The following is a 25,311-nucleotide window of genomic DNA, read 5'->3' as shown; positions in this document are numbered from 1 at the left end:
ATGTATTTAATTTTGATCTTAAAAAAGAGTGCACCAACAAGTGACTGCTCTTGAGGGGGCTGCTTTCTCAGTCCCTCATAATTTTCTATTGTGTATGGCACATAGCCTGGAGCTGATAGCAAGACAGCAGGAGATGATGCGCACACTGGAACTGGGATTCTGAAGAGAATTTGTTCTGGCAATTAGTTAACTTTTGCAGCTGGCTTAAATAGGGCGTTTTTGTCCCAGATAGGCTGAGTGGATCATGTGTGCAGGCAGTGGACCCATGTTGGTAGTTAGTAAGGTGAAATCAGCCAAGATGGAGGCTCCCATACTCTGACAGCGCATCAGATAAAACCATCCAGCTAATTGGCAAGTATGAAGCTCAGGGATGTTTCCAGCATTCGATCGGCATCTATTCACAGTGTGGGGACTGCATGAGAGCAGCCCATCATCTCCGTAAATTCTGGCCATGCTCCAAAGATATAGAATATGGGGCTTATCACAAGGTCACACTTGTCCCCAGGAGGCTGCACACCCTTTTCAGGGTGTGTGCGCACTAAAGTGCCCGCTTTCTCTGACTACCCACTGTTCACCCTAGAGTGAACACTACATCCTATATAAGAAAAGTCTAATGATGCTCCTCCCCTCTATGGGGGAAATTCAAGTGTTTTGGGCGTCGGCGGCCCATGGATGACGCACGCTGACATTACTGTTATGATGTCCCGTCATTGTGACGGGCTAGTAACTAGTCTGTTATAAGTATGAGTATCAGCAGTTAAATGTAGTTTTGTCATTTACCACTATAAGGCAGCATATAATCTAGTTTTCGTAAAACCTCACCCTGTATTTAATTGTACAATAGTTCACATGCTTGTATTTTTCTAATGCCAAAAACAACAATACAGGTGCTAACTGTGTGGCAGTCTGATGTTTCCTAAAGAGGGGTTACCAGAAACCCTCACAAACATAGTAAACAAAAAAGAAAACAATTACCCTTATATCTACATAATATCTATGTGTTATACTGTATCTATCTATGTCATAGCTAACTTCTTACCTCTGATCTATGTTTTACTGCTTTTTCTATCTCTTATATTTGATATTTATTACTCTATCTCATAGCCATCTATCTGTCTTGCAGACTAGATGGGCCAAGTGGTTGTTATCTGCCTTCAAATTCTGTTTCTATGAAAGAAAAAAAAAAAGATAAAACCGTAATGAGATTGGCCATTAGATGTCAGTAGAGTTGCATCTAATGCATACAGGTACATCAGAAAATACAACTTGACCTTTTGGGGACTATTCTTGAAGCAGTTAAAAAGTGTGGAGAAGTGAGCCAGTGGAGAAGTTGCCTATGGCAACCAATCAGTGTTGAGCTAACATTTATAAAAACCATTCTTTAAAATTATACGTAGCAGCTGATGGCAACTTCTCCTCTGGCTCACTTCTCCACACTTTTCATTGCTACATGAATCTACACCTTAGTCCTAGGGGTGGCGTTTGATATGCCAGCTGTCGGGATCACGGCGCTCAGCATACCAGTGCCGGTTTCCCGACAGCCGGCATACCGACAACTGTTTTCCCTCTTGGGGTGTCCACGACACCCCTGGAGAGAGAATAAATAGCGTGGCTGTTTTTAAAAAGAGCAAGGGGCTCTTTTGTGCTCGCCCCGCTGCCGGTATACCGGCAGTCAGGATCCCAAGCGCTGGAATACCGTGGTGGACCCAGTCCTAAATCACCTTTAAGTTTGAATGAAGATCAAAACAGCAAGTGCATGCAACCTGCTGTTCACTTACCGATAGTGGAATTGGCATAAACAGAACCATAATTTCAGTTCTCAAAGAAGAAATAAATGTATAATATACAAATATACGTTTATATTCATATGTTACAAATGTACTTCTTAATAAAATAAAAGTTCCTAACAGCACTTGTGTTATCCTTGTAGGCCAACAGATGAAGAAGCGGAGCAGGTGCTTCAGCTCATGACCAGCCGTCCACCAGCAACTCCTGCTGGGGTGCGTTTTGTCTCCCTTTCTTTCTGTATGCTGCTGGCCTTTTCAACGCTTGTCAGGTAAGCTATCAGCCAGGTACAACATTTTAAAATGGCTTAATTTTTTAATCGGGTCTGGTGACTACAGAATGATAGCTTCAGCAGCAGACCTAATGTTCACGTAGAAAGTATCGATATGGATGGATATAGGTTCTAAATCATGCTTGTAAGGAATTGCACAGCTGCAAGGAAGCAGCTGTGCAATTCCATGTCCTTTTAAAATGCAAATTCAGCAGGTGTCTGTAGGAGATAGACGCCTTCTACATGCCTCTGTGAGATCAGAGAGCTGTGTCTGAGGATTCGCAATGTTTTTAGGCACCAGACAGCCATGAGTAAGATGAAGCTTACTACGGCTGGCTGTCAGACTGGGCACCGGGGTTCAGTAAGTCTGTGTCATGTGATACAGACCTTGGACCTGTCATGCCTTCAAAACGGGGGCGGAACACCCCTTATTGAACAGTACTGAGTACCTCCTCCGCTCGGCTCACCAAATGCCGCAGCAGGTCAGTCATGCTGCAGCTGACAGGGGATTGCAAACAAATATTTCAAGACCCGTTCTGAACACTGATACACGTACTTGAAGAAATATTCCAATGGCTGTACTGTATAGGCAGTACAGGTGCATTCAGTCTTTAGGTAACATGAGATTTAACTAGTTACAAGCACTTCCTCCTCTTACTTTGTTACAATGTAAACAAAAATAAAACGTCCTATTCAGAGTTGTGACAATTGCTGGATTGAATGCCTCTGACATACATAAATATGTATGTATAATTGTACTGAAATTTAAACACTTTAACGTCAGTGAACTTTGAGCCGTTAAAGGATGATGTAACAAATTAAACGTAGATAAAAAAAAGAAAAAACGCGCTTATGATGGTGTTTAAATCACAACAACCCGTTAAATAAACTCCCCTATCAGTAAGTGTAAAATACACTATTGGCAACAGAAAATATGCAGACACTGAGGGCCTAATTCAGAGATGTACGCAAATCTGATGGTATTTGAACTGCGGATGTGCAGATTGCTTTCTGCAAGAGCGCTCTCAGTGCCCTGGACACCGCAGCCTAATTTGACAAGCAGTGTTAAAGAAAACGGGAGCGTGTTAGCCCCACTTTCTGGGCGTGCTGAAGCCAGTGGCTGCGTCCTGGGATGTAGCTGCAGTGGATTCAGCAGCATGTATTCCCTGGTCATCCTGAATAACCTGTTCACACAGATCATAAGATGCTGCATCCTCGCAAGTCAGAGAAGCTGACAGCAGGAGTCTTTTTACACAAGACGCGTCCTGTGGCATTAGCATAATATCCCCCACTCCCCCACAGCAGCCTTTAGTTCCTAACCCACCCTCCCCACTTAGTGCCTTACCCACACTCCCCCACCGCAGCCTAACCCACCCTCCCCACACTCTATACCTAACCCACCATCCCCGCACTCTATACCTCCCCACTTAGTGCTTAACCCACTCTCCCCCACTGCAGCCTTTAGTGCCTAACCCACCCTCACTGCACTCTATCCCTAACCCACCTCCCTGCACTCTATCCCTCCCTACTTAGTGCCTAACCCACACTCCCCCACCGCAGCCTTTAGTGCCTAACCCACCTTCCACGCAGCCTAACCCCCCCCTCGCACCCTAACCTCTTAGTGCCTAACCCTAACCCCCCCACTTAGGGCCTATCTCCTGCCCCCCCCCCCCCCCCCACCTAACCCTCCCCCACCACAGCTAACCCTAACTCTCCCCAACTAGTATCCTTTAAAGTAGTTAAATAGACCTCCTGTAGTCCTCCAAAAGTTCATGGTTTTCCTTTGAAACCTTTGGTGTTTTGCAGTGAGGTTAGCAATCTGGCTCTCCAAGTCTTGCATGTGAGCACTCTCCACCTTCTTAGTGGTTGATTCTATATTTAGCAATACACCACAAATTGCAGCTTTGTAGGCTTCCCAATGAACAGGTGGCTAGGTGTACTATAGCAGCACTTATTGTACGCCTGTAACTCCTGCTTTATCTCTGCGCCAAAGCAGGAAGCAATACTGATGAGATGTGTTAACATCTTGGCCGCCATTATGGTGGAGTGAAAACTTCCCCTTCGGCGATCCCTGCCAGCTCTACAGCGCATTAGCCCAGTCACGGTGTCTCACCCTCCAGCTGGCCCCATTGTTCATGAGCAAGGTCTCACAGCCATCGCAAGATCTCTCTAGTGCATCTCAGAACCCTAGCAGCCCCCGCAGCTTAGCATAAATACTGGCAGGTAATACCTGCCAATATGTGAATAAAATAATAAGCAGCATTGTTCAATAGTACATCTGAATGATTTTTCTTACATCATACAATTTTATGGTGATGGTGACATTGAGGCTTATTCTAAGGGGGATATTAAACTGTTTAAAAAGTCAGTTGGGTCTCTGTTTTTTCCTATCTAATAGACATGAAAAAAAGACACCCAACCGACTTTTCAAACATTTGAATTCCCCCCAAAGTGTCAAATAGGGCTGGTTATAGTGCTGTTCACTCTTACCACCCTCTTCTTACATCTCCCCCAGAGTATGAAATGTCAGGGGACACATAGAGGGATTTCTCTGACGTCCTAGTGGATGCTGGGGACTCCGTCAGGACCATGGGGATTAGCGGCTCCGCAGGAGACAGGGCACAAAAATAAAGCTTTAGGATCAGGTGGTGTGCACTGGCTCCTCCCCCTATGACCCTCCTCCAAGCCTCAGTTAGGTTTTTGTGCCCGTCCGAGCAGGGTGCAATCTAGGTGGCTCTCCTAAAGAGCTGCTTAGAAAAAGTTTTTAGGTTTTTTATTTTACAGTGAGTCCTGCTGGCAACAGGCTCACTGCAACGAGGGACTTAGGGGAGAAGAAGTGAACTCACCTGCGTGCAGGATGGATTGGCTTCTTAGGCTACTGGACACCATTAGCTCCAGAGGGATCGAACACAGGCCCAGCCATGGAGTCCGGTCCCGGAGCCGCGCCGCCGACCCCCTTGCAGATGCCGAAAAGTGAAGAGGTCCAGAAACCGGCGGCAGAAGACTTTTCAGTCTTCATGAGGTAGCGCACAGCACTGCAGCTGTGCGCCATTGTTGTCACACACTTCACACCAGCGGTCACTGAGGGTGCAGGGCGCTGTGGGGGGCGCCCTGGGCAGCAATGAAATACCTATACTGGCTAAAAGATACATCACATATAGCCCCTGGGGCTATATGGATGTATTTAACCCCTGCCAGGTCTCAGAAAAACGGGAGAAGAAGCCCGCCGAAAAGGGGGCGGGGCCTATTCTCCTCAGCACACAGCGCCATTTTCCCTCACAGAAATGCTGGTGGGAAGGCTCCCAGGCTCTCCCCTGCACTGCACTACAGAAACAGGGTTAAAACAGAGAGGGGGGGCACTTATTTGGCGATATGATTATATATATTAAGATGCTATAAGGGAAAAACACTTATATAAAGGTTGTCCCTGTATAATTATAGCGTTTTGGTGTGTGCTGGCAAACTCTCCCTCTGTCTCTCCAAAGGGCTAGTGGGGTCCTGTCCTCTATCAGAGCATTCCCTGTGTGTGTGCTGTGTGTCGGTACGTGTGTGTCGACATGTATGAGGACGATGTTGGTGAGGAGGCGGAGCAATTGCCTGTAATGGTGATGTCACACTCTAGGGAGTCGACACCGGAATGGATGGCTTATTTAAGGAATTACGTGATAATGTCAACACGCTGCAAGGTCGGTTGACGACATGAGACGGCCGGCAAACCAATTAGTACCTGTCCAGGCGTCTCAAACACCGTCAGGGGCGTTAAAACGTCTTTTTACCTCAGTCGGTCGACACAGACACGGACACTGACTCCAGTGTCGACGGTGAAGAAACAAACGTATTTTTCTTTTAGGGCCACACGTTACTTGTTAAGGGCAATAAAGGAGGTGTTACATATTTCTGATACTACAAGTACCACAAAAAAGGGTATTTTGTGGAGTGTGAAAAAACTACCTGTAGTTTTTCCTGAATCAGATAAATTAAATGAAGTGTGTGATGATGCGTGGGTTTCCCCCGATAGAAAATTATTGGCGGTATACCCTTTCCCGCCAGAAGTTAGGGCGCGTTGGGAAACACCCCTTAGGGTGGATAAGGCGCTCACACGCTTATCAAAACAAGTGGCGGTACCGTCTCCAGATAGGGCCGCCCTCAAGGAGCCAGCTGCTAGGAGGCTGGAAAATATCCTAAAAAGTATATACACACATACTGGTGTTATACTGCGACCAGCGATCGCCTCAGCCTGGATGTGCAGCGCTGGGGTGGCTTGGTCGGATTCCCTGACTGAAAATATTGATACCCTGGACAGGGACAGTATTTTATTGACTATAGAGCATTTAAAGGATGCATTTCTATATATGCGAGATGCACAGAGGGATATTTGCACTCTGGCATCAAGAGTAAGTGCGATGTCCATATCTGCCAGAAGTTGTTTATGGACACGACAGTGGTCAGGTGATGCAGATTCCAAACGGCACATGGAAGTATTGCCGTATAAAGGAGAAAAAGACAACGTCTTTTCAGCCTCAGTCCTTTCGTCCCCATAAGGGCAAGCGGTCAAAAGGCCAGTCATATCTGCCATGGGATAGAGGAAAGGGAAGAAGACTGCAGCAGGCAGCCCATTCCCAGGAACAGAAGCCCTCCACCGCTTCTGCCAAGTCCTCAGCATGACGCTGGGGCCGTACAAGCGGACTCAGGTGCGGTGGGGGGTCGTCTCAAGAGTTTCAGCACGCAGTGGGCTCACTCGCAAGTGGACCCCTGGATCCTACAAGTAGTATCCCAGGGGTACAGATTGGAAGTTCGAGACGTCTTCCCCTCGCAGGTTCCTGAAGTCTGCTTTACCAACGTCTCCCTCCGACAGGGAGGCAGTAGTGGAAACAATTCACAAGCTGTATTCCCAGCAGGTGATAATCAAAGTACCCCTCCTACAACAAGGAAAGGGGTATTATTCCACACTATATTGTGGTACTGAAGCCAGACGGCTCGGTGAGACCTATTCTAAATCTGAAATATTTGAACACTTACATAAAAAGGTTCAAATCAAGATGGAGTCACTCAGAGCAGTGATAGCAAACCAGGAAAAAGGGGACTATATGGTGTCCCGGGACAGATGCTTACCTCCATGTCCCAATTTGCCCTTCTCACCAAGGGTACCTCAGGTTCGTGGTACAGAACTGTCACTATCCGTTTCAGACGCTGCCGGTTGGATTGTCCACGGCACCCCGGGTCCTTACCAAGGTAATGGCCGAAATGATGATTCTTCTTCCCAAGAAAATGGACGATCTCCTGATAAGGGCAAGGTCCAGAGAACAGTTGGAGGTCGGAGTAGCACTATCTCAAGTAGTTCTACGACAGCACGGGTGGATTCTAAATATTCCAAAACCGCAGCTGTTTCCGACGACACGTCTGCTGTTCCTAGGGATGATTCTGGACACAGTCCAGAAAAAGGTGTTTCTCCCGGAGAAGAAAGCCAGGGAGTTATCCGAGCTAATCAGGAACCTCCTAAAACCAGGAAAAGTGTCAGTGCATCATTGCACAAGGGTCCTGGGAAAACTGGTGGCTTCCTACGAAGCGATTCCATTCGGCAGATTTCACGCAAGAACTTTTCAGTGGGATCTGCTGGACAAATGGTCCGGATCGCATCTGCAGATGCATCAGCGGATAACCTTATCGCCACGGACAAGGGTGTCTCTTCTGTGGTGGTTGCAGAGTGCTCATCTGTTAGAGGGCCGCAGATTCGGCATACAGGACTGGGTCCTGGTGACCACGGATGCCAGTCTGAGAGGCTGGGGAGCGGTCACACAGGGAAGAAACTTCCAGGGAGTATGGTCAAGCCTGGAGATGTCTCTTCACATAAATATACTGGAGCTAAGAGCGATTTACAATGCTCTAAGCCTGGCAAAACCCCTGCTTCAGGGTCAGCCGGTGTTGATCCAGTCGGACAACATCACGGCAGTCGCCCACGTAAACAGACAGGGCGGCACAAGAAGCAGGAGAGCAATGGCAGAAGCTGCAAGGATTCTTCGCTGGGCGGAAGATCATGTGATAGCACTGTCAGCAGTGTTCATTCCGGGAGTGGACAACTGGGAAGCAGACTTCCTCAGCAGACACGATCTACACCCGGGAGAGTGGGGACTTCATCCAGAAGTCTTCCACATGATTGTGAACCGTTGGGAAAAACCAAAGGTGGATATGATGGCGTCTCGCCTCAACAAAAAACTGGACAGGTATTGCGCCAGGTCAAGAGACCCTCAGGCAATAGCTGTGGACGCTCTGGTAACACCGTGGGTGTTCCAGTCAGTGTATGTGTTTCCTCCTCTGCCTCTCATACCAAAAGTACTGAGAATTATACGGCAAAGGGGAGTAAGAACGATACTCGTGGCTCCGGATTGGCCAAGAAGAACTTGGTACCCGGAACTTCAGGAGATGCTCACGGAAGATCCGTGGCCTCTACCTCTAAGACGGGACCTGCTTCAACAGGGACCGTGTCTATTCCAAGACTTACCGCGGCTGCGTTTGACGGCATGGCGGTTGAACGCCGAATTCTAAGGGAAAAAGGCATTCCGGAAGAGGTCATTCCTACACTGGTCAAAGCCAGGAAGGAGGTGACTGCACAACATTATCACCGCATTTGGAGAAAATATGTTGCGTGGTGTGAGGCCAGGAAGGCCCCCACGGAGGAATTTCAATTGGGTCGATTCCTACATTTCCTGCAAACAGGATTGTCTATGGGCCTCAAATTGGGGTTCATTAAGGTTCAAATTTCGGCCCTGTCGATTTTCTTCCAGAAAGAATTGGCTTCAGTTCCTGAAGTCCAGACTTTTGTAAAAGGAGTACTACATATACAGCCCCCGGTTGTGCCCCCAGTGGCTCCGTGGGACCTTAATGTAGTTTTGGATTTTCTCAAATCCCATTGGTTTGAGCCACTCAAATCGGTGGATTTGAAATATCTTACATGGAAAGTAGCCATGCTACTGGCCCTGGCTTCAGCCAGGAGAGTGTCAGAATTGGCGGCTTTATTGTATAGAAGCCCATATCTGATTTTCCATTCGGACAGGGCAGAACTGCGGACGCGTCCTCAGTTTCTGCCTAAGGTGGTGTCAGCGTTTCACCTGAACCAGCCTATTGTGGTGCCTGCGGCTACTAGCGATTTGGAGGATTCCAAGTTGCTGGACGTTGTCAGGGCATTGAAAATATATATTTCAAGGACGGCTGGAGTCAGAAAATCTGACTCGCTGTTTATACTGTATGCACCCAACAAGCTGGGTGCTCCTGCTTCTAAGCAGACGATTGCTCGTTGGATTTGTAGCACAATTCAACTTGCACATTCTGTGGCAGGCCTGCCACAGCCTAAATCTGTTAAGGCCCATTCCACAAGGAAGGTGGGCTCATCCTGGGCGGCTGCCCGAGGGGTCTCGGCATTACAACTCTGCCGAGCAGCTACGTGGTCGGGGGAGAACACGTTTGTAAAATTCTACAAATTTGATACCCTGGCTAAAGAGGACCTGGAGTTCTCTCATTCGGTGCTGCAGAGTCATCCGCACTCTCCCGCCCGTTTGGGAGCTTTGGTATAATCCCCATGGTCCTGACGGAGTCCCCAGCATCCACTAGGACGTCAGAGAAAATAAGATTTTACTTACCGATAAATCTATTTCTCGTAGTCCGTAGTGGATGCTGGGCGCCCATCCCAAGTGCGGATTGTCTGCAATACTTGTACATAGTTATTGTTACAAAAAAATCGGGTTGTTATTGTTGTGAGCCGTCTGTTCAGAGGCTCCTACGTTTGTCATGCTGTTAACTGGGTTCAGATCACAAGTTGTACGGTGTGATTGGTGTGGCTGGTATGAGTCTTACCCGGGATTCAAAATCCTTCCTTATTGTGTACGCTCGTCCGGGCACAGTATCCTAACTGAGGCTTGGAGGAGGGTCATAGGGGGAGGAGCCAGTGCACACCACCTGATCATAAAGCTTTATTTTTGTGCCCTGTCTCCTGCGGAGCTGCTAATCCCCATGGTCCTGACGGAGTCCCCAGCATCCACTACTGACTACGAGAAATAGATTTATCGGTAAGTAAAATCTTATTATTCAACTGTTTGAAACGTCGGTTGGGTGTCCGTTTTTTCATGTCTATTAGATTGGAAAAAACAGACACCCCACTGACTTTTCAAACAATTGATATCTCCCATAATGTGTTTTTTTTTTTTTTTTTTCTTAATTATCTGTCATCTTGGCAGATAGATTGTACAGTTTGAGCAAAAGGTCCTCATTAAGGAGCCAGCAGGAACAATCTAGTTAAAGAAAGGGAGAGCTGCTTGCTTGAACCTGGGCACTGGAAGGATCTGAACCATGACAAGATTTTGTGTGGTCACACGGTCAATAAAATGATAATATGTGTTCCAGGACCAATTCAAATTATTTACGGTCCATGTAAAAGGCAATACCAGTGCTGGTGTATGCCAGTCATAATAAATGTGGACAAACAGAAGCAAATCCTGTACCTCACCACATAATTGAACCTAAGGTACACTAAACATAGTGTACTTTATAATTTCTCAAGAGACTTTTGGTCTAGGGAACCCGTGAAAATTATTCTGATATTCCAGGGAGCAATGATTCAAAAAAGTTTGGGAACCACTTTCTTAAGGTATCTGTACGATAAGTCGACTATGTCTAGGTCGACACCATATGGTCTACATGCATTAGGTTGACAGGATTAAAAGGTCAACACACAAATGGTCAACGCATTTTTTTTTTGAGGGTGGGGGGGTCGCATGTTTTCCCAACATTTTCTTGATTTACTATCCATGTGGACTACAATTGGGAATAGACCTGCGCTGGCTGGGAACTACTCCTGAAGTACAAAAGCATTGCTACTGTGCAATGCTTTTGTACTTCTGCGACGGGGTAGGGACTGACATGCAGGGCGGGCTAGCCCTGTGCTGGGCGTCCCCCCGTATGTCAGTGTGCCTGATCTTAGCTGTGCTAAATTTAGCATGGCTACGATCAACTCTGAATCACCCCCTTAGTACGATGGGGTATAGACGGGGTCCAAAGGAGCCGGTGCACTTTAAATCTCTTCACTGGGTGTGCTGGCTTCTCCCCTCCATGTCCCCTCCTACAGGCAGTTTAGAAAAAAAGTGCCCTCAGGAGAGGATGCTCATCTCTGCAGCTCCAGAGAGTTTTCTTCAATTTATTTTAAACTTTTATTATTTTTGGTATGCCGTTTGGGCAACAGCTTACCTGCACCGTGGGAAGTTAGGGGGGGGTCACCGGCCTTGCGAGTGCAGAGCCGCTTCCCTGCTGAGGGGTTGTTTGTACATTGGGGCACTGCGCCTTGGCTGTCGCAATCGCAGCATGCCACACACCCCTAACATATGCCTGAAGGTGACATCTGTGGTGAGTACAAAACAGGGGCCCCACATGGGGGTCCCCCGGTTCAAAGTGCGCTTGAACGCTTGTGCGGATATGGGACCCTCCTGGGGGGACCCGCTAGAGCACCCCGTGTGAACTGGCTCAAGATGGCTTAAACTAGCACTTGTGTGATGTTTTTAAGCATGATAGGAGACTTTGCTAGTATAAAAATCACTGTAGGGCACCATTGGCGGGGGTGGGTGGGGGGGGGCGAAGCTACCTCTGCTTAATGCAGCAGCAAACAGCACACACAGCGCATCCTGACTCCCAAGACACGCTGATACAGGATGTAGCAAAGGGGAAGGGCCGCTATTGTACACAATCTGTGTCCTCTACAGGACAGTATTTACTAGTGTTTCACTGTAATATTATTAGCTGACAGCCTCACTGGGAATGTGCAGCTAGGGATGTGCTGGTGTCTTTCTCTGTGTGTCTCCTCTCACATACAGTACAGTAAGGCCAGGCTTGATCAGTATACTGTCTGTGTGTATGTTGTTGTGATTACTGTAAACATGGGTAAACACAAACTCTGTAGTGTATGCCACACTAGATTCTCTCCCTTATCTACTGATTCTGTGTCATGTCAGCAATGCAGCCAATCTTCACAAATCAGTGAAGGGGCTGGGGAAGAGGGTCCAGAGCCCTCCTGGCTAGGGGCTCTTAAAACTATGATGTCAGATCTGTCATCACAACTGTCTGCTAATGTCAGAAAACTCGGCTACTACAACAGACTGTTGCAGACTTAGCTGCTAGGGCAGATGTTACACAGCCCTCCATCTCTCATGCAGGTCCACAGAAGCGTGGTTTACCTGCCCTACTCTCTGATTCAGATGAGGATATACAGGAGGATGGGGAGGACTTAGATCCCATTAGTGGGGATTCTGATTCTGCTCAGGGTATTGAACCCCTCATTCTGGCTATACGGGACGTGTTAAAGCTCCCTCTAGAGGACACTGCGTCACAGCAGTCGTTTTCTTTACACAAAACAAGCCTAATGTCACTTTCCCTGATTCTGCAGAGTTAGATGACCTTTTCAAGTTGGCCTGAAAAAATCCAGACAAAAAATTCCAAGTGTCAAAAAAGTTTTTGCGCACTTTCCCATTAGCTCCTGAAGTTAGGAAATTCTGGGAAGAACCCACGGGTTTGATGTATCAGTCTCTCAACTGTCCAAAAAGCCGGTGTTGCCTGCCCCTGGCTCCTTTACCATGAAGGATCCTGGGGACAGAAAGATAGAGACTACACTCAAATCTATTTACATGGCAGCAGGTGTATCGCAGAGGCCGGTCATAGTGGGTTGCTGGATGACCCATGCCATTCATACGTGGGCTACTCAAATTCAGGTCAGCCACTCCGGGGATATGCCTCTGGTCACTATGGTGACTCTCCTCAAGCACATTCAGGACACTCCATGCGTCCTGTGTGACTCGCTTAAGGAGATGGGGAATATTAATGCTTATATTAGGGCTTTGTGGTTTACGCCAGTGGATAGCAGACGCAGAATCAAAGCGCAGTTTGGAATCCCTCCCCTTTTCTGGGTAATGGCTCTTTGGGGTTGAGTTGGATACATGGATTTCCAATGTCACTGCTGGGAAATCCACATTTCTCCCCTCTGGGGCCCCGCCGGCTAGGCGTTCCTGCCCGGGGCCGTCTGTTCAGTCCTTTCGGTCTATCAGATTTCGATCTAGGGCCATAGGTGCCTCCAATGCGGATAGAGGCACCAGAGGTAAGTCAAAAAGACCTGCCACCACCGGTTCTCTGGAACAGAGCACTAGTTCTGCCTCCACTAAGCCCTCAGCATGACGATGCCCTCCCACCCAGAGGGAATCTTGAGGTGGGAGCTCGACTGCGTCACTTCAGCCGCATCTGGGAAAGCTCCTGCCAGGATACCTGGGTAAGGGACCTCATTTCTTAGGGCTACAAGCTGGAGTTCGACGATGCTCCTCCCCAACGATTTTTCAAATCAAGCTTGCCAGCTTTGGAGGATACGCAAGTTACGTTGCAACAGGCCATCCAAAAATTGGTCCAGTCCCACGTCATTGTTCCATTACCGATACCACAACGAGCCGGGGTTATTACTTCAAGCTGTTTGTGGTACCAGAGCCGGACGGCTCGGTACGGCTCATGTTGAATCTAAAGTCCTTGAACCCTTACCTAAAGGTCTTCAAGTTCAAGATGGAATCTCTGAGGGCAGTGATTGCGGGCCTGGAAGAACAGGAATTCCTGTTTCTTTGGATATCAAGGACGCCTACCTACATATTCCAATTTGGCAACCTCATCAGGCTTATCTGAGGTTTGCCCTACTGGACAATCTTTACCAGTTCCAGGCACTACCCTTTGGCCTTTCCACGGCTCCGAGGGTATTCACGAACTCCGGGTCCAGGGGCTCAATGTTGTCCCTTACCTGGATGATCTTCTGATAAAAGCAAGTTCCAGGGAGCTTTTATTGCTCCATATCGACCACACTATCCAACTTCTGTCACGCCATGGGTGGATTCTCAATCTACAGAAGTCCCACCTGGAGCCAACTCAACGGCTCCTGTTCCTGGGGATGTTGCTGGATACGGTGGCCCAGAAGGTGTTCCTCCCGGAGGACAAAGCGAGACATCTTCAGGAGATGGTCCGCATTGTGCTCCGACCTACTCGAGTATCCATCCATCTTTGCATCAGATTGTTGGGGAAGATGGTCGCCTCATACGAGGCAATCCAATATGGGAGGTTCCATGCCTGAACATTTCAGTTGGATCTCCTGAGCAAGTGGTTTCGGATCACATCTACAGATGCACCGGATGATTCGGCTGTCACCTCAGGCCAGGATTAACTCCTGTGGTGGCTGCAGTCCTCCAACCTACTGGAAGGCCGGAGTTTTGGGATCCAGGATTAGACCCTCCTCACGACGGATGGGAGTCTGCGAGGATTGGGTGCTGTCACCCAAGGTGCACAGTTCCAGGGCAGGTGGTCGGCCCACAAAGCCCTCCTTCCGATCAACGTTCTGGAACTTCAGGCGATCTACAATGCTCTGCTTCAGGCCTCTCCTCTGCTCATGGATCTTGCGATTCAAGTTCAGTCGGGCAACGCCACAGCAGTGGCGTACATCAGTCGGCAAGGAGGGACAAAAAGCAGAGCCTGCATGCGAGAGGTGTGAAATATACTCCTCTGGGCGGAAAGAAATGCAAGAACAATGTCGGCAATCTTCATTCCGGGTGTGAGCAACTGGGAAGCGGACTTCCTGAGTCGTCACGATCTCCACCCGGGGGAGTGAGGTCTTCACCATTAGGTGTTCCAACAGATCATCCACCGGTGCAGCTGCCCACAGATAGACATGATGGCTTCTCTTCTCAACAAGGAGCTTCACTGGTATTGCTCACGAACCAGGGACGCTCTGGCGAGGGCAGTGGATGCACTGACGTCGTCCTTGGCCTTACTGGCTGGTCTTCCTGTTTCCTCCGATTCCATTGCTCCCAAGGGTGCTCAAGCGAATTAGAAATCAAAGAGTCCAGGCAATTCTGATTTCCCTGGCTTGGCCTCGGAGGGCATGGTACGCGGATCTTCTGGACATGTCTATCAAAAATCCTTGGCCTCTACCACTAAGAAGCGATCTTCTTCAACAAGGACCGTTCGTCTACCCAGACTTACGGCGACTTCGTTTGACGGCATGGAGGTTGATCGGAACATCCTAGCTCATAAAGGCCTTTCGTTTGACGGCATGGAGGTTGATCGGAACATCCTAGCTCAAAAGGGTTATTGCTACCATGGTTCAGGCCAGGAAACCTGTGACGTCAAAACACTGTCATCATATCTGGAGAAGATATGTCTCTTGGTGCGAGGAACGCACTTATCCGCCTGCAGAGTTCCACTTGGGACGTTTCTTGTGTTTCCTGCAGGCTGGTGTGGATAAGGGCTTGTGTCTGGGTTCCATTAAGGTCCAGATTTCTGCTCTTTCCATTTTCTTCCAGAGGAAATTCGCACTGTACAGACCTTCTTGCAAGGGGTACTCCACATACAACCTCCTTTTGTACCGCCTATGGCACCCCGGGATTTGAATGTGGTGTTGGAATTTCTACAGTCCTCCTGGTTTGAGCCTCTGATGACGGTAGAAGACAAGTACCTCACGTGGAAGACAGTGATTTTACTGGCCCTGGCTTCTGCTATACATGTCTCAGAATTGGGGGCCTTATCGTGTTAGAGCCCATACCTGGTCTTTTACAAGGACAGAGCGGAGCTCAGGACTAGGCAGCAGTTCCTGCTGAAAATTGTCTCTGCGTTTCACTTGAATCAACCTATTGCGGTTCCGTCCAGTTCTGACACTTCTGCTCCGCCAGAGGCATTGGATGCTGTGCGAGCCTCGAAGATCTATGTCAAGCGAAAGGCTCGGATCAGAAAGACAGATTCCTTGTTCGTGCTGTATGATGCGCAGAAAAAGGGTTGTCCTGCTTCAAAGCAGTCCATTGCTCGTTGACTTAGGCTTACTATCCAACAGGCCTATGTGTCGGCAGCCTTATCTGTTGCTAAGTCTCTGAAGGCCCGCTCTGCAAGATCAGTGGGTTCTTCCTGGGCGGCTGCCCGTGGAATCTCGGCCTTGCAACTGTGCCGAGCTGCTACCTGGTTAGGGAAGAACACTTTTGTAAAGCTCTACAAGTTTAATACCCTGGCCAAAGAGGATACCCAGTTTGGGCAGGTGGTTTCCGACCATTCTGGAAGCTTTGGGACGTCCCCATCGTACGAAGTCTCCCCAATATCCATTATGGATGCTAGAGAAAATAGGATTTTAATTACCTACCGGTAAATCCTTTTCTCATAGTCAATAAGGGATATTGGGGGTCATTCCGAGTTGATCGCTCGTTGCCGATTTTCGCGACGGAGCGATTAAGGCTAAAATGCGCATGCGCATGGTACGCAGTGCGCATGCGCTAAGTATTTTAACACAATACTTAGTAGATTTACTCACGTCCGAACTAAGAATTCCATCGTTGTAGTGATCGGAGTGTGATTGACAGGAAGTGGGTGTTTCTGGGCGAAAACTGGCCGTTTTCTGGGAGTGTGCAGAAAAACGCAGGCGTGTCAGGGGAAAACACGGGAGTGTCTGGAGAAACGGGGGATTGGCTGGCCGAACGCAGGGCGTGTTTGTGACGTCAAACCAGGAACGAAACGGCCTGAGCTGATCGCAATCTGTGAGTAGGTCTGGAGCTACTCAGAAACTGTTAAGAATTTTCTATTCGCAATTCTGCTAATCTTTCGTTCGCTATTCTGCTAAGATAAGATACACTCCCAGAGGGCGGCGGCTTAGCGTGTGCAATGCTGCTAAAATCTGCTAGCAAGCGAACAACTTGGAATGACTCCCATTGAGCGCCCGCCTCAGTGCGTTGACTTTTCTGCAGGTTCTCTGTTATGTGGTTACCTGTTCAGCTGTTTCTGTTATTGTTACCAGCCGTTGCTGGTTGTTATATGTTCGTGGTGTGCTGGTATTAAATCTCACAAACTCTTTGTTATGTTCCTTCTCTCATATATGTCCTTTCTCTTTCGGGCACTGTTTTACCTATAACTGCCTGTGGGAGGGGGCAAAGAGGGGAGGAGCCAGAACACCCAGTGAAGATATTTAAAGTGCATCGGCTCCTTTGGACCCCGTCTATACCCCATCGTACTAAGTCTCCCCAATATCCCTTATGGACTACGAGAAAAGGATTTAACGGTAGGTAATTCAAATCCTATTTTTTCCTGTTTTGTGTATGTACGTAGTCCTATATTCACTGTTTTCCTAATGGTGCGGCAGGCTCCACTATCCTAATGTCTAGCAAACACAGCAGAGGCTATCACACAGATACTGGAGCAGAGAGGGTTACAGTATTTAGCTGCTCAAACAGCAGTATATTCTGCAGGTGTTCAGATAGAAACAATATGCATGTTCCATATGTTGCAAAATTATTAGAAATCCACCGTGTGAGTTGTGTTTTTATGACTAGCAGTATTGCTATATTTTGATAACTGTTGCTTTATTACTGCAGTAGGAATAATAACATTGAGAGGATAGTACCTATGGGGCCGATTCAATTGTTATTGCCGCTGCCACCATTAGAGGGTCCGCGGCTGACTTATTTTTCTTGCAGCCTCCAGAGGTGCGAGTAAAAATGTGTTGAAACTGGGCACTTTGGGCGTCCATATGAGAGTTTGGACACCCAAAGCAGGGAGTTTAGACGGATTGAGCCACTTTAGACCGCTAAACCCTGTCTGTTTGGGCGCAACATGCACAATGTGCGTGGGTGCCCAAACACAATTAAATAGTGACAATTGTTTGGGCGTCTAAAAAGTCCCGTTTAGATGGAATATTTAGACACCCAAAACAATTGAATCTGCCCCATATGAATCTGTCCTCAAAAAGTTTATGCACACAGACATTTAGGTAAACCCCTGTAACATCCAGACTAGTTGTCTAATATAGGATAGTATACTTATGTAAGTAACAGACAAATACGTTACTTAAACATATCAGTGTATAACCATGTAAACACCCAATTAGGCCGGTTGTCTAATACAGGGAAATATGTGTTTATACTTGGTAAAGCTAACAAACTTCTCATAGACAATATAAAGGCAGCCTTACTACATTTTGGCTGTGTCACTATAATAATACCTATAATATAATATGACCATTCCTGATAAATAAGGATTTTGGTATTTAGATATCAAGCCCAACCCTGTAACAACCTGATTGCAGGCTGGCTCTGTAATATAGAGCTATGCTTACTAATGATTAAGACCAATAGCCCTATTGCTTCTGACTATTGCATACCATAATAGGTTTTTTTTGTGTGCACAGGACCCGGCCAGTGACGGACGGGATTTCAATAGCACACAGTGCGGCACTGTGTGCACACATACATTGAAATGTATGTGTTCACCTTGAAATCCTGTTGTCCTGCCATTTGGGTCGACCGCAGCATGCTGCGGTTGGATCTGGCGGCTGTGGGACTGTCGCACATGTGTGGGTGCCTGCATAGATGCCCATGTGCATTCTCCTTCTGGCCAAAAGTAGGTGCATTGTAAGCAGAAAGCATTTTGTGTGCAATGTGTGGGACACTTTGTTTTTACTTTTTTTTTGGTTTGTTTGTTTTGTTGTTTTTTGGGGGGTGTGGGAGGTCGTAACTCTCAACTGATATACATTTAAACAGAACTTAAAAATAAAATAAAAAAGTGGGTACATGGTGACTTTTTCCAGTTAAACTCCACAAGATGTATTTGCAGAAATTATTAAATTGTTTTTGTTTTTTTCTCTTCATAATCAGTACCCCAGAGCAAGAGCAGCTGATGTTGATGTGGTTGAGCTGGATGATAAAAGAGGAGGCTTATTTTGAAAGGTGCGTCTTAGGTTTAATACATTTCCCTTGTGGTTTAACTCACATGTAAAATGGAGTATAAATGCCCATTATCAGACTTGTATGCTATATAATAATTTTCTTATCTCTTACAGTACTGCTGGAGTATCGGCCTCATTTGGGGAGATGTTGTTGTTGGTTGCCATGTACTTCCATAGCAACCAGCTGAATGCTATCATTGATTTGGTCTGTTCCACATTAGGAATGAAGGTGAAAAACACCATTATTGTTACAGAAAGTAGACAGATGCTGCTCTGTGTATTGTAGAATAATAACCATTTACCCCTTTTCTTATGTTAGTTGTCTGGTTATATAATTTTTAAAATGCTTAAAGTATTACAAATGTCTTTCTTAGTTTAACTTGGTTGTAACAAAATTTTATGCAAAATATCCATCACTTGAGCAAAGATATTGATAGCGTTCCCTAGTAATATGACAAGGCAGTGTCCCCATGGGAGAGAAAAGAACAGTGCAGGAGTACAAATTCAGAGAAGACAAGGGGAGGGAGGGGAGGTGGAGATGTTGCACTATAGGGTAAGATGTATTTGCTGAACCCCAAGTGTTACAATGATCTTTTGTTATGAGGACCAAACACTCTAAACAGTATTGCTCACCTGTTCCATAGTTTGCACCTTGCTGGACATTTGTGGGAAGATTTATCAAGCAAAGAAGTGGTCTGGTGGAGAAACAACTTCTCCACTGGTACACTTCTCCGCTCTTATACCAGCATGGTCAACTAAGCAAAAGGTGGATGAAAATCTTTCTCTTTTAACAAGATGAAGGTATGAACACATGCAATCACGTCCCCACACAGTCATTCAAGTGGCCAGGTCGCTTAACTGAAATATTCTGCTACTGCATATTCCAGTTATTTGATTAGTTACAGATTGATCAGTCCATGTCCACATGTACATGTTATCACACGTCATGCATGTGATTATTATTGATAGATGCTATGACCCTATGCTAAAGCTCTTTAAAACACCAGACAATACACTGTCTCCTTAGTTTATTGTATGTGTCATAAGTTTTCAAAGAAGTTAGCAAGTTACAAAGGGCCTAATTCAGATTTGTGTGTAAACCCAATAGGTAAAGCGGAGAAGTTGCCCAATCGGCTTCTCACTGTCTTTTCAGAAACCGTGCTGGATAAATGACTGAAGTTGATTGGTAGCTTTGCGTAACCTCTCCACTTTATCGCTCTCTAAGGCTTGATACAATTCCACCATAGTGTACACTTGTATTTCATAGAGGATCATTGTCCTCTATTGCTTTAGTGTGCTTGGGAAACCTATTGCAAATGGATATTCTCACTACTTACTAATGCTATTGTATTATGGACCCATCCTTCACCAAGTCGCTAGCTATTGTGCCAGGTGCTGCAAACCCCCTCTCCATCCTCATATCTCCACCCTTTTCAATCATATCTCGCTCTCTATGTATCAAACCTTGGAGAGAAATGAAATATAAACCAGTAAGCCTTTCATTTTTGTGAACACTGCCTGTGACGGGATGTGGTTAAGATACCGACTGACGTGATCCCGGTAGTCAGAATACAGCTGCTCTGTATATTTTTATAGTATGCAAATTATAAATGTTACGCCAATGCTGGTTGGTTGCCATGGGCAACTTCTCCACTTGCTCACTTCTCCTCTTTTATCACTGCTTAGTACATTTCCCCCTAAGGGAGAAGGGTTAGGGTTAGGCCGTGGGGGGCAGGGCTTAGATTTAGGCACCACTGGTGGGAGGTTAGATTTAGGCTGCATGAAGGGGAGGGTTAGGGGAGAGGGGATAGTATACTCTCCTCACCACTTTCGGGATTTTAAAGATGGGGGGGATGCTGGCGTTGGTAATGTGGGTGCCGGCATCCTATCTGCTGATGACACATACCAAAAAAAAACATTGTAAAAATAAATAAATAAATGACAGAAGCCGATTTTGTGGCGCAATATCTCTGCCCAAGGCTGCACATACTAGGGATGGACATTTTGCAGCATTATATAATAAATGTAATATAGCATTCTATAAATATGTATTCCCTTGAGCTCATTACAAATGTTACTGAATTTGAATTTTCTGCATTTGTCCTGTTTGTTTATTTCATACATTTGGTTTAAATTGTACTCTTCCAGATTGTCATTAAGCCAGCCTCCCTTGGTAGAATGAAGACCATTTTTACCCAAGAGATATTTACAGAGCAGGTAAAGTCATTTTGGAAGTGATGGTGATCACATTGGGTCACTTAATGAGTAACTGGTGAAAGCCCCCTCTATTAGCAAACAGTTGTAATTGTTGACTGCTTTAAAGAGAACATTTTATCTATTCAAGGCAATAAGGTTATCATTTTCAAAGTTACTTAACCCTTTAGAAAACAAGGTAACTTTGAAAATTATAACATTATTGCCTTGAATAGATCAAATATTCTCTTTAATTTTCTAAAGTTTTTAATGTGGTGTTCTCTGGGGATGCTGTCAATTTACCTACAATCAAAATCCCGACTGTCAAAATACCCACAATCATTGACCGACAAGGTCAAAATCCCGACATTTAAAATACTGACCAGGTCAAAATACCAACATTTAAAATGTCAACAGGTCAAAAATTCGACATGAGTTTTTCATGATTTTTTCATTGAAACCGACTTCATATTTTCCATCCCAGTGGACCTGGAGAGAGAATACAACGCTCGGCACCGCGCTCGCCATGCGAGGGGACGCAGTACACTCATATGGTGTCCATGTCGACCTACATCAACATACACACCAAAAATACAATGAAAAGCTTGTGTTGACTTTTTGACCTGTTGCCATTTTAAATGTCGGTATTTTGACCTTGTCTGTTTTTTAAATGTCTGTATTTTGACCTTGTTGGGATTTTGACCATCGGTCAATTGTTGTAGGTGTTGGGATTTTGATTGTAGGTATTTTATACTAAACCAGTTCTCTGTTTTATTAGAAGTGTTTTTTTCTCATATATAATTTGTTGTTAGTATTCGTTTTTTTATATTGATTTTATAAAACATAAATGGGGTACAGAAAAAAGGAGGCGATAGGGGAATGTTGAAGAAGGGTACAATAATTGTATAGAGACACATGCACACATACACATACACATATGGCACGAAGAAAAGGAAACCACACAAGAATTAACACTGTCAGCAACCCAACAAAGGGTAAGGAGGACAGTTAGACACTGAGCAAAATCAAAGTGAGACCGCTCTTCCTCACACAGACTCTGGAAGGCCATTTATATACTTTTTGCTTTATGAGAAAACTAAATTACTTCAATTAAATAGACATTAATGTTGATTACCGACTAACCATTGATACATCTACATATCTCAAAAAAATAAAACATGTATTTTGCTTATGGCAGTACTTTAGTAATGTATTGTTCCTTCTATAGGTTTATTAGTTACTATGACTTAGTTTACATGTATAGCGTGCCATGTATAGGCTGCTATATGAGGAACTATGCTCCATATAGTAGAGACACCAACTGCTCCTTGAGGTTACTTTCATCTATATGTGGTTTGTATGGGAATGACTTTCAGATTTAAGATTGCTGACATACAGATTGTTGCTATGTATTGATACACAGGCTATGTTTTATAAAATAAGTGTTTAAGTGTGACTTTTTATAGAATCTATGTGCCATTTGCCAATCCTGCAGTTAGTAACTAAGACACGTTCTGTCTTACAGCGCCTTTTTAGTTTTATATTCTAGAGTTTTTTGAAGGGGAACCGAAATGTACTGTATTATTCAGTATCTAAAGATTGCAGAATTATCCTTCCACGGGGCATCATTCATGCTTGAGTAATGTTAAATTAAAACTGTCTATAGTGGAATTAATTAAATTAACACTTGAGTGTATTTTGATTTGTCTGAATGAAAGTGTATTTACATTTTTGTTACCTAAAGAGTGAATGATTCAAAACTCCAGGACGTTTTTATATTTTAATTGTTTTCTGGCGTAAGATGTTTCTAGGTTTTGTTGTTGTTTTTTTTTTTTCTTCACTTATTGTTAGTATAGCTATAGTAAACTATGGACCATATTCAGCATCAGTTGCAGTTTTGTTAAATTAGCAAAACTAATGGTTTGCGATTGCATGCTGGGGATTGCCCAACACAGGGCAAGACCGCCCGGCATGCTAATGGCAGCCTTTGATGCGATCGCAAATCAATTGCAATCGCATCTCTGATTAAGGGAAGCCTCCTGCCTACGCAGCCTGACTACACTGGCAGTCGGGCCACTGCCATTTTCCCCCTCATAGTTGTGCATGTGACGTCACGTGGTCGGACCGAACCCGCCCCTGTTCCCACCAACCCGCAACGCTGTGTTGCCACTCCGTGAATGTCTCTGCCTGTCAATCAGGCATAGGCAGTTACATCAATGTGATACAAACACATTGCTGGCCCAAGCACGCACAGACCGTGCACTGCGTGTGTGCACTTACTAGAAAATAGTCAGTATACGATTGCTGAATACTGAATATGGTATTTTTGAAACAAACAAACTCTCAGATCCTGGGTAATCAGGAAGTCTCTCTGTATTAAATGAATTCAATACCAGGGTCTGCTCCTTGTGATCTCAGACAAGCCACTTTTATTAATCTGTGTCTCTCAGAGCAAAAATATATAGTAAGGTAATGTGTGTTTAAACCTTTTTTAATTTTTTTTTTGTTTAAACCCATTTTTTTTATTTATTTTTTGCATTTAATGTTTTAATGAAAAAAAAAAAACAATGTATTCATGCATTAGAATCCTCGATCAACCATGTTTTACTTCTACATGATGACTGCATAGTGTGTACAGGAGCAACAATTAATTGGATACAATCCCTGAACACAATGTATAATGTAATCGTTCAAATGACTGCCGTGTGTGTATGCTATAAATCATGTTTCTGCTGCGTGGTACACTGGGCTCCACAAGTCTGGACAATGGGAGTGTAGAGTAGGATCTTGATCCGAGGCACCAACAGGCTCAAAGCTTTGACTGTTCCCAGAATGCACAGCGCCGCCTCCTATATCACCCCGCCTCCCAGCACAGGAGCTCAGTTTGTCAGTTGGTGCTGCAGTAAGCAGGCACTTAACAGAGGGGCTGCTCCAGGCAGCCCTGAGAAAAGCTTTTTATGAGGTAAAAAGTGAAGACTTCAAGGGCAGCAGCAGGGGTAAATGTCTTGTGACATTCACTGCTGCAGCTCCAGCTCTCCCCAGCGGCGCTGTACACTCCCGAGCCCTGGTTGTCGGGTACCTACAGCGGAGGCTCCGGTTTTCTTCATGTTAGACACACACGGCTGGGGCTCTCCAGGATCGCGTGGCCGCGCTTCAGGAGGTGGTAAGTGGGACCCGGTCTTTATCGCGATCCGGCGCGGTCAGTGGGAGGCGGGCCGCGCGTGCTGGCGGTGGACACTGATTTTAATATCGCTCACAGTACCCGGTGGTTTTGCCAGCAAGGGGGATAAGGCTTAGACCTGAAGCCCCTCCCCCAGCCCCAGGGCGCCATTTCCAGCAAGTGTTCCCGCCCTGGAGCTGCATCTGTCTTTTCCACACTACCTGTCAGTGTCTGCGGCGCCATTACTCCTCAGCTCACTGTTCCTGGGACTGCTTGGGCAAATCCTCCTATGTAAAGCCGCCTGGTTGTCAGCGCTGTGACTTTACATGACACGTAAGTATTCTACCTGCCTTTTTAGTCAGTGTTAGTAAGAAAGAGTGCATTTAGTCAGGGGTTTATAGTACAATTACCCTGTGATATACATCCAGTTTCTTACTGTGTAGTGTTATATCTATTGACTATATAGCTGTGTAAGCTAGTCCAGTGCAGTATTGTCTGTAATAACCTCTGCCTTGTACAAACTGTTGACTATTTGTGTGTGCATTGATAGCTGAGTGGTGTCCATCTCGTGTCTTTCACTCAACTTGCTATCCCTATATTCTATAACCTGAGGGGACTTGGTGCGTCAGGTGTTATTTAATATAGGATTTTCACAAAGATATACTGTATTACGTATTTCTCTGACGTCCTAGTGGATACTGGGAACTCCGTAAGGACCATGGGGAATAGACGGCTCCGCAGGAGACTGGGCACATCTAAAGAAAGATTTAGGACTATCTGGTGTGCACTGGCTCCTCCCCCTATGACCCTCCTCCAAGCCTCAGTTAGATTTCTGTGCCCGGCCGAGCTGGATGCACACTAGGGGCTCTCCTGAGCTCCTAGAAAGAAAGTATAGTTTAGGTTTTTTATTTTACAGTGAGACCTGCTGGCAACAGGCTCACTGCACCGAGGGACTAAGGGGAGAAGAAGCGAACCTACCTAAGTGGTGGTAGCTTGGGCTTCTTAGGCTACTGGACACCATTAGCTCCAGAGGGATCGCACACAGGACCCGACCTCGTCGTCCGTTCCCGGAGCCGCGCCGCCGTCCCCCTTACAGAGCCAGAAGCAAGAAGGTCCGGAAAATCGGCGGCTGAAGACTTCTGTCTTCTC

At 46.0% G+C, this 25,311-nt stretch overlaps 1 protein-coding gene and 1 long non-coding RNA gene across 4 annotated transcripts in view; one reads left to right on the top strand and one right to left on the bottom strand.

The window, feature by feature from the left end:
• The window catches only part of INTS2 (integrator complex subunit 2), a 244,818-nt gene that overhangs the window by 105,448 nt on the left and 114,059 nt on the right, over positions 1 to 25,311 (top strand). For all 3 annotated transcript variants that reach the window (XM_063954030.1, XM_063954028.1, XM_063954029.1), the window contains exons 9-12: positions 1,931 to 2,056; positions 18,739 to 18,810; positions 18,924 to 19,038; positions 20,958 to 21,026. In XM_063954030.1, coding sequence (XP_063810100.1) covers positions 1,931 to 2,056; positions 18,739 to 18,810; positions 18,924 to 19,038; positions 20,958 to 21,026 — 382 coding nt within the window. The remainder of the gene's footprint in view (positions 1 to 1,930; positions 2,057 to 18,738; positions 18,811 to 18,923; positions 19,039 to 20,957; positions 21,027 to 25,311) is intronic.
• Positions 1,046 to 25,311, bottom strand: part of LOC135031742 (uncharacterized) — a 205,846-nt gene continuing 181,580 nt past the window's right edge. The window contains exon 3 of the long non-coding RNA XR_010227392.1: positions 1,046 to 1,167. This is a non-coding gene — a long non-coding RNA (uncharacterized LOC135031742). The remainder of the gene's footprint in view (positions 1,168 to 25,311) is intronic.

The sequence above is a fragment of the Pseudophryne corroboree genome, chromosome 2, assembly GCF_028390025.1.
Source record: "Pseudophryne corroboree isolate aPseCor3 chromosome 2, aPseCor3.hap2, whole genome shotgun sequence".
Taxonomy (NCBI): Eukaryota; Metazoa; Chordata; class Amphibia; order Anura; family Myobatrachidae; genus Pseudophryne; species Pseudophryne corroboree.
This window is presented reverse-complemented; position numbering and strand designations above follow the sequence as displayed.